General features: G+C 36.5%; 1 protein-coding gene across 9 annotated transcripts in view; it reads left to right on the top strand.

The window, feature by feature from the left end:
• The first annotated feature begins 1,801 nt into the window (after positions 1-1,801).
• The window catches only part of LOC123564591 (heparan-alpha-glucosaminide N-acetyltransferase-like), a 39,277-nt gene continuing 24,694 nt past the window's right edge, over positions 1,802-16,384 (top strand). For 8 of the 9 annotated variants that reach the window (XR_008369944.1, XM_045358284.2, XM_045358282.2 and 5 more), the window contains exons 1-6: positions 1,802-1,866; positions 10,819-10,982; positions 12,239-12,369; positions 13,307-13,431; positions 14,881-14,950; positions 15,787-15,850. Coding sequence is in view for 8 of the 9 variants with exons in the window: in XM_045358284.2 (XP_045214219.2) it covers positions 1,806-1,866; positions 10,819-10,982; positions 12,239-12,369; positions 13,307-13,431; positions 14,881-14,950; positions 15,787-15,850 (615 nt within the window). In the remaining variant the exon portion in view is untranslated. Of the gene's footprint in view, positions 1,867-7,164; positions 7,369-10,818; positions 10,983-12,238; positions 12,370-13,306; positions 13,432-14,880; positions 14,951-15,786; positions 15,851-16,384 lie in introns of all 9 variants that reach the window. The other variant, XM_053537239.1, reaches the window with a different exon arrangement.

Here is a 16,384-nt window from a genome sequence, read left to right as displayed (position 1 = left end):
TGCTAACCACAGCGCCACTTTAAACCTATATACTAGAGAAAACAATATTTTAGACTTATTTTTCGAGACAAGTCCAACTTTGGTCAATCAGATTAACATCTTACCTGGCATTTCCAACCATAAAAATGTTGAGGTCGAAGTAAATAGATCTACTTCCTCCAAAAATTGTTACCAAAAGATCCCACTATGCAAAAAAGCAAACTTGGAAGGAGTCAATTCATAAGTACCATTAGGAAACGTTAAAGGATGACAAATATTCCATCATACCAGTTAAACAACTATAGGGAAATTTCCCATCTACTCTAAATAACTTGTCAGAAGAAGTTATTCCGTTAAAAATGTCCTCCATTAGAAATCACCTTCCCTGGGTAAATCAAAATCAAAAGAAAATAATCAGAATGCATGATAGAGCCTTCAAAAGATTTAGGAAATAGAACAAATCCTCTGATCGTAAATATTTCTTGGACCTCAAACATACATTCCGAACGAAAATAAAGGAGGTTTATCTAAAATACGTTGTATAGATATTCTAATGTAACGAAACCAGCCTGATGCCTCCACCACATCAAAACCAAACATAAAAAAATCTGCTCCCTCCTCGAACATTCCAAACAAGATTCAGCATCCCTGCCACCCTTAAAAATACCAGAACAAACACCACTTTGATGAAAATTCAAAAGCAACAGCTCTAAATAAGCAGTCCCAGTCGATATTTAGCTCAAAGTCACCTTTGAAATTAGCATTCTGCTGCAAGACGAAACTCCAAGACACATAATTCACTACCAAGAATGCCAAATATCCATGTAAATGCCAATGGCGTAGAAAATATGACATGTGGGCCAGACAAGATTAAGCCTATCATTCTCAAAACATTTTTAAAGGAACTGTTACCTTCAGAGGGATGTATACCTTTCCATTGGAAAAAATGCAAATGTAACCTCAATCTATAAGAAGGGCGACAGGTTAGACCCAGCCAACTACAGGCTCCTATCCCTCACATGCGTACTTTGCAAAACCTTGGAGCATATAGGCCTACTGTCCTCATCAATTACAAAACACTTTACAAACCTTGATATAATGTCCAATATTGTTTTCTGTGTGTGACACAGCTAATTATGCTTGTAAATGACCTTGTAACATCAGTGTACAACAAACAACAGGTTGACCCGATACTATCATATATTTATCAATCAAAAATTATCAGAACCAAACCTGATCTTCTTAAATAGATATGCATTTTACATCAAATGAATGCAAATGCCGGCCAAAAATAAGGGCGATTTTTTTCCGCAACAATTTAAGTATGATCCGGTTGGTTAAATGGTATATTATTAGCCACATTTTGATGATTTAGCATTTATTTTCGGCATAAAGTTTGTTAAAAAGAAATTTCAAAGAAACATTTTTCAAAATTGCAGATACCAATAATAGCATTGATTGAATTTTTATTTATGTGATATCTGAAGTATTCCTGTTCCTTTGTTATTGTTTACCATGTTATTTTTTACTTCATTTCTATATTAATTCAAAGTATTTATTCTATTTTGTCATTCTCAGTTTCTTTTACCTTCACCTTTACATAAAAAGAAATCATAAGATGGCTATGGAATTGTCTATTTATTGCATGCTAGTTTTAGTTTATTATTACCTTTCCTATGAATTATCCTACTGTTATTATTACAGTTGGGGGAGCGTGGGGTCGCTGCTCTTGATTCATCACGAACAATGACGTACGGTTCAGACGGGGTTTAGAGATTTTCGGTCATGTGATATACTAAAATAGATCTGTCACGTGATAAAATCTTATGACAGGATGCAAAATGGACGACGGAGGAAAATTAAATTTTAAAACATTGTATTTCTTTTGTAAGTTTATGTCTTTGCCTAGTTTTAGATAAATAACTTTTTTATTTGTTCAGCAACTTCTTCTTTATTTCTTTGCATGAGCTTGTTGCAAAACTAGATATCATTTGCAGGATATTTTAAAATTTCGCTTTCAGTTTCAAATTCAGTCAAAGAGCTATAAAAATAAATAGATTGGCAACTTGAAAGGCATATAGAGCAAATCTCGCCAACCTCCCGTGACAAAAAAAACGAGATCTCGTTTACCGAAAGTGGTGCTTTCTCCACGCGCCATTTTGTATGCGGAAGCAATTATTCATCGGTAAAATAATTATCACCGTATGACCACGCTTCTTTCGATGGCAAAAAAAACTGTGTACTTCGTGTCTTAAGACCATTTCACATTAAACTAATTTTGTTTTAGAAGCTAACATGTATTTAAAATGTAGTTTTAAAGGTACAAATTGTAACTCCATGCTCGCCGATGTTTGTTTTTAAGTAAGATAACGCCGAATCACGCTCTGACACGAGCTCACGCGAGATTACAGCCAGTTACCATTCTGTGTATTTTATACTTCTTTGATTCAGTGAACAATATAAATTGCTGCCTTAGTGTGAGAAATACAGGGCTCAAATTTTGTGCTTGCTAACTTGCTAAATGCGATAATAGCAAGTAAATTTCATGGAATAAGAGCAGATAAAAACATCACACAAATTTTTTTGCGAGTACAAATAATAGTCGAAATTGCTGCAGTTTTTTGTTAATGTTTGCAGATTCGGTTTCGTTTGAAGACGAGGCAGTGCCAGGATTTCCCTTGCGTGCAGATGACAGAAAACAATATATCATCTTTTGTTGGTGAACCATTTTTGTTGAATGGTTTACCATATAAAGAGACAATAGGTCTATCCGCGATAATTAAATCTAGAACGTAGTCTACCTTACTACCAGTCGCACCAATGCATGAATCGATACTTACTTATAAAATTGGATACGAAATTTGCGTCGCTGTAATTTCAGCTGGTAGATAAATTGCGCCATCAATGATGCGTTCAGAATTATTTTGAGGGTCATTTTGAGCTAAAATGCACAAAATTGTACGTCAAGGAAAACCCTGCAAACAATATCAATTTTCTTACAAGATTTTTAAGGATATTTTAACATTTTTAAATGAAAGTCTAAATTTGCAAGTTAGCAGGTATAAGTAAGAAAAAAAGCTACTTGATAAAATTTGCACTTATGGTCAAAAAAGTTAGATTTGAGTCCAGAAATATACATTGGCCATATTCCTATGACTATTCAAGAGTGTTGTCCATGTTCCTTTGACTACTCAAGAGTGTTGGCCATGTTCCGTTGACTGCTCAAACAGTCAGGGGTGTAACTGTTTCAAGGTATCACAGTTTATAACCCATTTGAGTTATTGGGTTTACTTTCATTATACAGTGCTCCAGCTAGGATTAAAAAAGGGCAGGGTGCTGGCACTGAAAAGGGCACTTCTGGGGTGGGGGGGAGGGGGGTCAGTTCGGGACCATGCTCCCCCAGGAAAAAAATATAACTGGTCCATGCATTCAGTGCATTTTAACATACTTTAGGCATGGAATTTAGCATAATTTAGGCATGCTTTTTTGGCACACTTTAGGCATGGTATAAGGCATACTGTGTCTTTTAATAGGCTATGTCTGTCATCTCTAATACTCCTATTTATTAACTAAAAATTCTGCTGTTTGTATTTTACTTGGCACTGATTATCAACTTGTAACATTTCTTTGTAATTGCATACTGAATAACAATATCTATATGTTTAGGCCTATTTTACTTGTTACAATTTCAGTACACATCTTCTCCATGTACTTGATATTTATACACGCAACATATATACAGAAAATAAAGTTTAAACTTCCACTTAAATAAATGAAATCAGGCAAAGTTTTTAAATTTCAACAGTCTAAAAGCAAGTTTAGCACTTGTAATAGAACGTATTCCGGGTATCCAAAATTTTGTATCCGGGTACATAGGCCCCATCTAACGGTATCCTTTTTCTTACTATATAAATGCTTTACCATAAGGATGCGTTAGATGGGGCCTGTGTCCGGGTATGGTTACACTTTTTTTCTAAGAGTCGTCTAATGTCCAGTTTAAACAATATTTTTGAAAAAATATTATGATGCAAAGACAGTTTAACAGCATTTTACAGTATCTGACATTAAAGTGTACCCTGTCATTACATCTTAGAATACTAATTTCAAAGAAATCTTCATGAAAAATCGGCAATTTCACAAAGCAGACGACAACATACTTTCGATTTCAAAAACTTGTAAAACGATAAAATCAAAATATTTTCCTATTTAAATTTGATTGTGATCGATTTTTATTAATTAGATTTAAATGTCTGTTGTCTGGACTTAAATTTCAGTTGTGTATAAAGGGATATTTACGACTATATTACCGAAAACGAAAGTACACTTTGACAGGTGGCGCGAAAATGATAATGATTTCAGGCTGGTTTGCAAACTGTTTTAACACTAAGGTTCAGTGATTTTAATGCTAGTGGAGCAGTCTAAAATACCATGGTCTGCCTCGGGCACGATTACAGCAGGTAATTGTTTGCTAATTATGTCAATGCCCCCCAGCGTGTATCACTCGATAAAAAGGGGGCAATAAAGCAGTGTATTATAATCACTGAGGCAAAAAAAAGGGAAGTTTGGCTAAAAAAAGAAATGAATGGTTGTAAAACGGGCAGGGTGCCTGGCGGGGCAACAGGGCGGAACGAATTTCGGAACGGGCGATGCGCCCTGCTGTAAATAGCTAGCTGGAGCACTGCTTTCATAACTTGTTTCAGTTATCATAAAATATTACAAAGCCCTCCTGTGTCAATTCCTCATTTTGAATGTGACTAATGCAATCATTTCCTGAATCCTTGGCCTTTTATCTTTCCAGCTATGCAGTAAATTTTTTTACGCAAGGCTGATAAAGTCTTACGCAAATGGTTTTAAAGCTTTAAAACTCTTAACATCTCATTATGTTCATCAGGTCATGATCAGACTAAAAGAGAATTTGATTAACCACAGTTTGCTACTAATTACACTTTAAAGGTCACTTTGTGAGAACAGCAAAAACGCTTTTTTTTGAATAACTTACCTGGGTTATCTATATTTTATAACTAATACAGGTTATAAAATGCTTGAAAAAGTAACTGAAATAGGTTACATAACTTAAAACAGTTACACCCCTGACTGTCAAGAGTGTTGGCCATGTTCCTTTGACTGCTCAGAGTGTTGGCATGTTGCTTTGACTACTCAGAGTTTTGGCCATGTTCCTCTGAGTCTGACTACTCAGAGTGTTGGCCATGTTCTGTTGACTACTCAAGAGTGTTGGCCATGTTCCTTTGACTGCTCAAGAGTGTTGGCCATGTTCCTTTGAATGCTCAGAGTGTTGGCATGTTGCTTTGACTACTCAGAGTTTTGGCCATGTTCCTCTGAGTCAGACTACTCAGAGTGTTGGCCATGTTCTGTTGACTACTCAAGAGTGTTGGCCATGTTCCTTTGACTGCTCAAGAGTGTTGGCCATGTTCCTTTGACTGCTCAGAGTGTTGGCATGTTGCTTTGACTACTCAGAGTTTTGGCCATGTTCCTCTGAGTCTGACTACTCAGAGTGTTAGCCATGTTCTGTTGACTACTCAAGAGTGTTGGCCATGTTCCTTTGACTGCTCAAGAGTGTTGGCCATGTTCCTTTGACTGCTCAAGAATGTTGGCCATGTTCCTTTGACTGCTCAAGAAAGTTGGCCATGTTCTGTTGACTGCTCAGAGTGTTGGCCATGTTCCTTTGACTGCTCAAGAGTGTTGGCCATGTTCCTTTGACTGCTCAGAGTGTTGGCATGTTGCTTTGACTTCTCAGAGTTTTGGTCATGTTCCTCTGAGTCTGACTACTCAGAGTGTTGGCCATGTTCTGTTGACTACTTAGAGTGTTGGCCATGTTCCTTTGACTACTCAGAGTGTTGGCCATGTTCCTTTGACTACTCAGTGTTGGCCATGTTTCTTTGACTACTCAGAGTGTTGGCCATGTTCCGTTGACTAAGTAAGTACTCAGAGTGTTAGCTGTGTACCTTTGACCCCAGAGCTATAGTGTTGGCCATGTTCCTTTGACTACTCAGAGTGTTGGCCATGTTCCTTTGACTACTCAGAGTATTGGCCATGTTCCGTTGACTAAGTAAGTACTCGGAGTGTTGGCCGTGTTCCTTTGACCCAGGAGCTATAGTGTTGGCCATGTTCCTTTGACCACAGAGCTATAGTGTTGGCCGTGTTCCTTTGACCCCAGAGCTATAGTGTTGGCCATGTTCCGTTGACTAAGTAAGTACTCGGAGTGTTGGCTGTGTTCCTTTGACCACAGAGCTAGAGTGTTGGCCATGTTCCTTTGACTACTCAGAGTGTTGGCCATGTTTCTTTGACTACTCAGAAAATTCTGCACACACTTTATGTCAATGGAATAAAAAAAAAATGTTTTCCAGAATTTTTAGAATGTTCAGTCTTCTTCTTGGCATTCACCGTTGAGAATGTTAAATGATTTTCAGTGGAGTTATTGCTCTTTGTCATATATTTTACTTTGTCTGTGTATCTGCCCCGATACAGGGAGAAATTACACCAGTGCAGTCATGTGATAAATATTTAGCAGGTCAGAGAGATAGCTCTTTTGAACTAGGTTCAAATGAACCAGCCTTGTGCAAAAGAGCCACCTTTCAGACCTGTTTATCACTGGATAGCAGGTATTGGTTCCTATCCATTTTTGTACAAATCTCAATGGGGTTGGCACTGGACAGACTGAGAATAGTGTACAGTATCATTACTTTGACAAAAAATACCTTAAAGTTTTTAGAACTCTGTTCTGAGTAGTTTAAGGAATAGTGTGACTTATTGTTCTCAGTAGTTTAAAAAATAGTGTTACTTATTGAATGCCCAGAGTAACCTTCATTGCACCTTGTTCTCATTTAGTAAAATCTTCTTGAGTTCAGGCTTGTCTTCTATCCCTTACTCTGATTTCTTACACTTCAGGTGTTTAGTTATGTTTTATTGTCAAGTGTTGATGGACAATTACAGGTCCAGAATTCTAGATAATAAAGGTCTTTCATAGTTCTGGCTACCATAACTTAACTGATGCTATTTTTAGCTGCACTATTTGAAGAACAGTCGGAGCTATTCTACTCACCCTGGCATCATCGTCACACCTTGTTTAAAGTTTTGCATGCAAGTATGTATAGCTGTTATTAAGTTTCAAAACATGTTATTGAAAGGCAATGTTTTAACATTGTTTGTATATAAGCTTATTTATAGTTGCCACAGATAACCCATATGGGCGACTCCTCCAGAAGTCTGTTAGTAATGTTAGTAGGAGGATAGTGCAAGATACAGAAGACGCTACAATTCCAGAAGCTATCCTGGTTCTTTAGCTTCCCTCTTCAGTCTTGAGTTTCAGAACCTACCGAACGCCCTGTTGTGCCAGACGTAAAGCGTAATACACGGGACTTTTATCTCAATGTTAGTACTTTTAGTTGGAGGAGCGGGGGCTCGAACTCACAACCCCTGGTTTCTTTGTCAGACAGTGTTATCACTGGACCACTACATCTGCTCTAATGTTTTAACATGTTAGACAAGTTTGTTTTATAAGATTGATTTTCACTTAACTCTAGTAGAAATAACTAGGTTTGGTACTGTCATAACTCTACTGAAAATCATTATTATAGGATTTTGGACTTTATGTTAAATCAAGGTTGGCAAAGTATTTCCCAGGGTGGTATTTCCCAGTATGTCCCCAAAACAGCAAAAGTGGGAAATACTGGCTAAAATATAGAATAACACTATAATAAAATGACATTTAACAGTTAAATGTGTGCATGGTTGACACATGCATGGACACAATAAAAAAATAATTAATTTAATCCTCATTATTCCGATTATACATTTTCTGCATCAAATTTTCAAATAAAATTTTGAAAACAAACTTTTTTTGAACATTGTACTAAAACCACGATCATCTGATAGGAAATGATCCAACTAAGAAAATTAGTGCTCACACTTACTTGTTTTGTTTAGAAATTTATAAAAGTTATCGTCGTTTATCCAATATTGCTGCTATCAGTTTCGGTATTGTTGCAATGCTGAAATACGTGCATAAAATGGGTTCATCAGTGTATGAACATCTCAGCTAAAGCAATCAAATTGCTTGAGTTAATGGATATTCAAATTATTAAACCGGAACGTAACTATGATATGCACAACTAAGCTTTATTATGAGGACTGTGAGTAAAACTCAAATAATACTGAAGTATTTCAGCAAAATCGGTACTCTACTCAATACCAAGTAGTCCAGTACTCAAGTAATACTGGAGTACGTACACCCAGACAGTACTTGACCCAACCCATATCATGTTTAGGAATATGATTATGTAATAAGCATGTTAAAAGAGGAATTTCTAATATTCTCATTTAATACTGGTACTTTCTGAGCACCAAATCCTCTAACACAACACTAGTCATAATGAATTGGTTACCAGGTGCCCAGAAAACCTGTAGATGACAAGCTAGGCTTCCTGTAACTGGACAGCAGGCTATTTAGGTTTGAATTCAGCCTAGTATTTGTTTCCGAGTAAACATTGCTATCTTAGGCAAGCAAAAACTGATAAATGTATTTAATTCAATACACTGTTCATAAACAAATTAATTACTGGACACACAGAAAACTGAAGAGGGCAGGCAGGGCATCTTGTAACTGGAGAGCTAAAACACAGGCTATGCATCCAGTTACTGGATGGCTCAACATTCTTAATTTTATAATGAGGGTAAAAGATTAAAATTTACACATGAGTGTTTTAAATCATTTCTACTTTCTTGTTTAAGCATCATTTTGCTAAGTTTGACAGCTGTGGTGTAATTAATATGTTTACAAAACCAATGCAAATACATGTATTGATAATGTCATACTACTCCTGTTTCAAGCAAAAAGTGCATGAACAAAATACTGGTGCCCCTCTTATTTGGGTGATGATATATTGTCAAATATCGATGGTTGATAAAAGGTCCATACTCTTAAAAATAAATTGTCTGTAAGTATTGACTTGGCATTCATGAATATTCCATATATTTTAGTAAAATAATTTTCTGTGTTCCAACCTTAATAGCGATGTTACTATTGAAGAACAAATATATATGAACTTGTGCAGATAGATATGTGGACAAAAAGTTCAGCTGCCAATCTTGGGGTTGTGGGTTTGAGTCCTTTGTCTAGCCATTTCATTTTTTGCTCAGCTACCACATTCAAAGAATAAGGATGGCTATTGTACAAGTTGGCATTGCCTGAAAGAAGTAAAAGCTGACTGTCTACCAGGAGAGTTGTAATTATGTCTCCCCCAGGAGACATATTGTTTTTGCCCTGTCCGTCCGTCTGTCCGTCCGTCGTTCCGTCCGTCCGTCCCATAGGGTTGTAGGGCTGCTGGAGTAGACGACCCCTATTGTTTTTGGGGTCACTCCGTCAAAGGTCAAGGTCACAGGGGCCTGAACATTGAAAACCATTTCCGATCTATAACTAGAGAACCACTTGACCCAGAATGTTGAAACTTCATAGGATGATTGGTCATGAAGAGTAGATGACCCCTATTGATTTTGGGGTCACTCCGTCAAAGGTCAAGGTCACAGGGGCCTGAACATTGAAAACCATTTCCGATCAATAACTAGAGAACCACTTGACCCAGAATGTTGAAACTTCATAGGATGATTGGTCATGAAGAGTAGATGACCCCTATTGATTTCAGGGTCACTCCGTCAAAGGTCAAGGTCACAGGGGCCTGAACATGGAAAACCATTTCCGATCAATAACTAGAGAACCACTTGACCCAGAATGTTGAAACTTCATAGGATGATTGTACATTCAAAGTAGATGACCCCTATCGATTTTGGGGTCACTCCATTAAAGGTCAAGGTCACAGGGGCCTGAACATTGAAAACCATTTCCGGTCAATAACTTGAGAATCACTTGACCCAGAATGTTGAAACTTAATAGGATGATTGGTCATGCAGAGTAGATGACCCCTAACGATTATGGGGTCACTCTGTGAAAGGTCAAGGTCACAGGGGCCCGAACATTGAAAACCATTTCCGGTCAATAACTTGAGAACCACTTGACCCAGAATGATGAAACTTCATAGGATGATTGGTCATGCAGATTAGATGACCCCTAACGATTTTAGGGTCACTCTGTTAAAAGTCAAGGCCACAGGGGCCTGAACATGGAAAACCATTTCCAATCAATAACTTGAGAACCTCTCGACCCAGAATGTTGAAACTTCATAGGATGATTGTTCATGCAGAGTAAATGACCCCTATTGTTTTTGGGGCCACTCCGTTAAAGGTCAAGGTCACAGGGGCCTGAACATTGATAACCAGTTCCGATCAATAATTTGAGAACCACTTGACCCAGAATGTTGAAACTTCATAGGATGATTGAACATGCAGAGTAAATGACCCCTATTGATTTTGGGGTCAGTCTATTAAAGGTCAAGGTCACAGTGGCCTGTTCATGTAAAATCATTTTTTGGAAATAACTTGAGAACCACTTGACCTACAATGTTGAAACTTAATAGGATGATTGGACATGCAGAGTAGATGACCCCTATTTATTTTGAGGTCACTTGATCAAAGGTCAAGGTCACAGGAGCCTGAACAGTGACTGGAGAACCACTAGGCCAAGTGTTGAAATTTAGCGGGATGACTGGACATGCCAAGTAGATGATCCCTATTGCAGCCAACCATCAGTGTCTCTTTGATTTTTGCTCCTGACCCCTATTGACTTCTTGCCTATAGGACTTTGCATTGGGGGAGACATGTGCTTTTTTACAAAAGCATTTTCTAGTTTGAATTGATGCTGTGCAAAGGAGGTGTTGACTGAACACTCTTAAGTATAATCATGTGATGAATGTCTTTTATTTAATACAGGTTTACTGGTATGTCTAAGCCTAGGCAACGAAGAGAAAGATCCGAAGAAAGTATGCAAGCATGTGCCACAGAAGAAGATAGATACTGCATTTGTTACCGTGGAAACACATGGTCATAAAAATGTTACTGTAAACTTGAATACCATAACGACAGAATGTTATACAGTAAGTTTAGCTAAGGAACAGCTTACTAATGTACATTGCTCCTTTGCTAGAACAATCATTTTCATGACTGTTTCAATATGGATAATATATTTTAAAATTAGTCACATTTTCTGTTTTAATAAAGTGAATAAATCACTTGAGTTTATGACCTGGTCATGTGTGTTTTGCAGATGTTGGTCGGTCTGTTGGTCTGTAGAACGCTTGAGCATAGGATCATGAAAGGTGATAGGAAAGTCGGTCATGACCAGCAGATGACCCCTACATATTTTGAGTTCAGTAGGTCAAAGGTCAAGGTCACATTGACCCGGAACAGTTAAACAGTTTCTGGACGATAACTTGAGAACCTTTGGGCTTAGGATCACGAAACTTAATAGACACAGAACAGTAGAAGTTTTTTTGCCAAATAACAAGAGAATTAATGCTTTAGTCTAAGGTCACATTTGATACCGTGTTCACTTATGACTGGAAAATGGGGGCATTTCGTGTTCTACGAGCTCTTGTTCATTGTTACTTAACTGTCTTAATAAGCTATATATGATTACTAATTGAATATACATGAAGATAGAAAAATTTCATTGAAAGTTGTAAAGTAACTGTGGTGGTGTCAGGGCAGTAAATACTGGAATACTGTTCTACTGACTGAGCATTTTCTCCCCATTTTAATATTTAAGTCCTATACTGTGCCTCATGTATCTGGACTTCTTTCATCATTTTTCATTAACCAGTTCTATAAGGACTTGTAGTTTAAATTTGAACACTTTAAACAAATGAAAAATGAGCCTTATAGGTTCTTGGTCATGATCCATCTAACATAAAATTGCAAATGACTGATAATGACATTATTGTCTTATTAATTTTAAACATTTTATTATACTTTTTTATTAATAAATCTCATAATGTAAACAAAACTCACAAATCTAGCATAATGTAAACAAAAGTAACTTAGTCATGCTAAATGATAGAGCTCCTTGTTGCAGTGTTATAGTGTGGTTTGTTGTAAAATACTTTTTAGCACATAACAAAAGGATTGTTACAATGGGGCTCCATCTGGAACGTTTTGTTTGGCTGTCATAGTTTTTACAAGACTGGATCACGCTTGATGCTTGCAAGCCTAATGTGATCAAGGTCTGAAAAAATCCATTCTAGTTGAATACAGCATTCAAAATCAAGCTACTGTTATAATATTTATCCTTCAAATCGTACTGCCCTTCAAATGAATTTGAAATGAACTTTATTATGTTATTTTCTGTGTACAGTGTGACCTGCAGTTGACAGCTGTGGTAGAGCCACACCATAACACATGTACTGTACTAGTGGACACACGATGGAAAATGAAAGTCAGCATCAGTACAGATAATGACAGTTTTAAAGTGTTACCTAGCTGTAGGTCAGTATATATTGGTTCTTCCTTTAAAGCAGTTATTCTAGTTTTATTCATGTTAGCAGGAAAAAATTGTGAAAAGAATTCTGCTTCAGTATAGACCCAGCAAGTCTGTTCAGAAAGGATGGAAATTTTTGGATACTAGTTAATATTTGGGAAGAAAAATTTTACTTGTTGTTCTATATGTATGGGCTTGCAAAGGAGTTATAAATCGTTTCCTTCCCAATGTTTTCCAAGTCTATGATTAGGTTGTATTCATAGCTCAACTATTTGTAGAATAAGGTGGGCAATTGTACTTAACCCTGGTGGCAGTTACGCCTTTGTTCTGAGGTTAAATTGTTACGGCTTGCGTTTCAATTCACATATATTCTTAACCACTGCCTCTGTTATCATCTGACTTCACATAAAGGTTGGTCTTGGTTATGGGCAGACATCTCATAGATTACTTTAAGGTCAGGAATCTTAAAGGTCAAGGTTACTGGGGTCAAATATTGCTAGTTAAAGTTTTATGACAAGCTTCTCAGTTTCGCTATATTTTCTTAACTACTGCACCAGGTCCTATAATCATTAAAATTTATGTAAGGATTGATCTTTTAGTAAGAGGCAGACATCTTTAGGTTTGGGTCGGGTACCTCAAAGATAAAAGTCATGTGAGTCACATTTTGTAAAACTATCGGTAAAAGTTTATTTGCAACCAGTTACACTGTCTGAACCTCTACCTCCCTCAAAAATGTACATTCTCCACACCTAACTTCTATTTCAGAATGTTTCTTAGGTTTTTTATGCCCGCTTTCTTTACCCCTCCAGCCAAGCCGCCCCCACTCCTTTTTCGAAGAAAAGAAATGTTTGCTTATATGCTTTAATAGTAACATTTTGGTGAGCCTATTTAAATAGCTAACATGCTATCCCTCCAGCAGCTCTGTTATTTTATGTATTTTTTCAGTGTGAACAACTTAAGTAAATGGTTTCTGGAAGGTGGTAATTACAGTATCATTGTTATGATAGAGAATGACAAGATCACCTGTGAGAAACCTGTCCTGCAAAATGATACTGTAGATAGTAATATACGTAAGTTGATACCTTTATTGTTTTCCTGTACAAAGATTCCATATCAGTTTATTTTAATAGATCTAGTTTATTCCCTTATTTATTAAAAATTTAGTCTGTTTAAGCGTAGTTCTGCATGTTTGAAAACTTGAAGTCATAGGGTAATGTCATTTATTACAGGATTAAACATGCAGGAAATAATATTCTAGCTCATCAGATGGGCGTTTCCAGTGATTTTATGGATGCCAGCAAATATCATCTTGCACCCCCAGTTAATGACAACTAACGATTCATACAACGATAATGTTATGTTTATGTAAAATGCATTGAAAGTCAAATATGTTGGCAGATGCACTGTGTTCCTTTTAGTATATTTCTCATTTGTTTTATGGAAAAAACATAATGTTACACTACAAATGATGCAACTAAACCACAGTTTTGTTTACTTCCCTGAAAAGTTATGACTTTAGTCATTAGTTTCACGCGCTTTGTTAAAATATGCTACTGTAGGAAATCGTGCTGCAAAGAAAGCATTTCGTATTGCTTGGTAAAATACGGTAACAAGAAAGCCAAGTTACTGCCAAAACAGTTACCCAAGAGCCAGATTTTTCCATCTGCATCTACGTCCAGTGACAGATTATTGTATTCAGTCCTTAATATTAGCTTAACTGTTGGAAGAATAAGGAGGGCAGTTGCACTTGCCCCAGGTGTCAGTGTTAAATAAAGTTTTTATGAAGTTGAAATACTTAAGATATTAATTTGAAACTTGCTATACTTGGTCATTGTGGCAATGTTCATTAGTTTTCAAGTTGTGAAAATCTACCTGCGATATTTCCAGATTTATGCCCCTTCTTAAGTTAAAAAATTTGGTTAAAGTTTTTATATACAACCAAATGTAGTCCAATATCTTCTTCATTACTTAAGACCTTTAGTTGAAACTTGGTGTACTTGCTCATAGTGACATTGTACATTAGTGTGACAAGATGCATAACTCTTCCTGCAAAATTTACAGAATTCTGACCATTTTAAACTTAGAAATTTTGGTTACAATTTTTATAAAATCCAATATCTTCTTTCATAAGAAATTCAGTTGAAAATTGCTGTTCTTGCTCATAGTGACATTGTACATAAGTGTGGCAAGATGTGTAATTTTGCCTCAGTACTTCCAGAGTTATGGCCCTTCCTACTTTTTAAATTTAAAGGAGTGCAATACCGTTTTTAACCCTGGCAGATACTGTGTTAAAACTTCACACTTAACTTCAGGTAATAACACAAGGTAAGGGCGTCAAGTCCCATAACTCTGTCAACTTTTACAATAAATAGATAGAACAGCTAAAAAGACAAATATCGTAGTTTTTCTGAAGAAAAGAAAACATAGACTAGTTTCTTTACTTGAAGACTTTACATGGTTTGATAAATGTTATTTAGTACTTTTCATATATTTCTGTTTTATGATATGTACTTTTTCAGCTATTTATGTTGCCATGGGAGCATTTGTTGGACTGGTACTGTTGTGGTGGTTACTGAAGTATATGTATAGGTAATTCATTTTATTAACTAGATGAATTCTTTAAGGTTGGTAAATATGTTAAAATAAGCAGTCATCTGCCCCGCACCCAGTCTAGGTTCATGCAGTCGGAATTAATGCTCATTGAAGTAATCACCGAGTACTAAACAATAGTTGGGATATCAGTAGTGGCAGAGAAGTAGACCTGAACCAGTTGACTTGTAGACCTGTTGACCTCTGTACCACTGACTCCTGCTTTAAGCATCATATTTCAACTGTAATTAGATTGATCAGTTTGAAATGATGGCAGTACAAGTCCTCTTGGATTTCCATACCAGTACTAACTTGTTCTCTGCAAGTGTCTGATTACTTCCTTACACAAACCAGAGGTGGAAGATGACTAGCCTAGCCAAGCCATTTGTACAGCTTGTTTGACTTTCTGTAATGGATATGGGATACCTACATTATATCGAGTGGATAGGTTACAGGGCAGGACAAAAGAATGACTGCCTAGATGTATTTCTCCAGGCTCATTGTCATGGAGAATATTTTCTTGCCTGGTGTATTGGGATCAAACTTATGGCTTCTTGTTGTCCTTGTTGAGATAATCCAGCAGGCTTATTTTTCAGATAATGAAAGTTTAAAAACTTATGTTGTCACAGAAATCGTTTCTTATTGTTTGAAAATACAAAAAATGAGAGATAAAGAAAAAACAAGAAAATTATTGTTACAGGGTAATCTGATTGATGTTTTGCTAAAACTTCTGTTTTTGAAGCATGAAATAAATTGATACGATTTGCCAACTGATTGACTTAAACATTTTGACCTGCTTTTGTATTTTTGAATAAAGTTATTTTTGTTGTTTTTAGAAACCATTTGTTACGTAGGCTTCAGTATTGTTTGTTCCCAGACTCTGCTGCATTTATTGATCCGGTAAGTGTTTTTTTACTCAGTAAATAGAGTAAAAACTCCTAAGCTTAAGTGTTCATTATGTATGTAAGTGTATGTCAATCTTTGTAATATTTAGCCTTTCTTTAACCCTTACCCTGCTTAATTTCTAACATGAACTGGTCCATCATTCAATTTGGGCAGTACCATTTATCATTCAGAGGGGTGTTCACTGAAAATTTACTGTGCAGGCTGATCTTGGTCTGCATTGGTCGCAAAGGCAGAATGGCATTGCCGACAGCAGGCTAAAGGTTAAAGATGCACAGTACAGTATAATCTTTCTTAAAAACACTATCCAAGGTAGATATTTCATTTGCATTTAACAAAATTATTTATCAGCATGGTTTATTGTATGATTTACCACAGATCAGACGTGCAGAAATTGAATCACAAGAGTATTAGCCGAGTCGTTAGATATCCAAGAGGCCAAAGGCCAGATACAAGAATGACTTTGTCCGGAGCATTTCTTCTTCATGCATGGAGGGATTTTGATGAAACTTGGCACAATTGTACACCATC

This window comes from Mercenaria mercenaria, chromosome 2 (assembly GCF_021730395.1).
Source record: "Mercenaria mercenaria strain notata chromosome 2, MADL_Memer_1, whole genome shotgun sequence".
In the NCBI taxonomy this organism is placed as follows: domain Eukaryota; kingdom Metazoa; phylum Mollusca; class Bivalvia; order Venerida; family Veneridae; genus Mercenaria; species Mercenaria mercenaria.
Note: the sequence above shows the minus strand (reverse complement) of the source record. Positions and strands in the feature narration are given on the sequence as shown.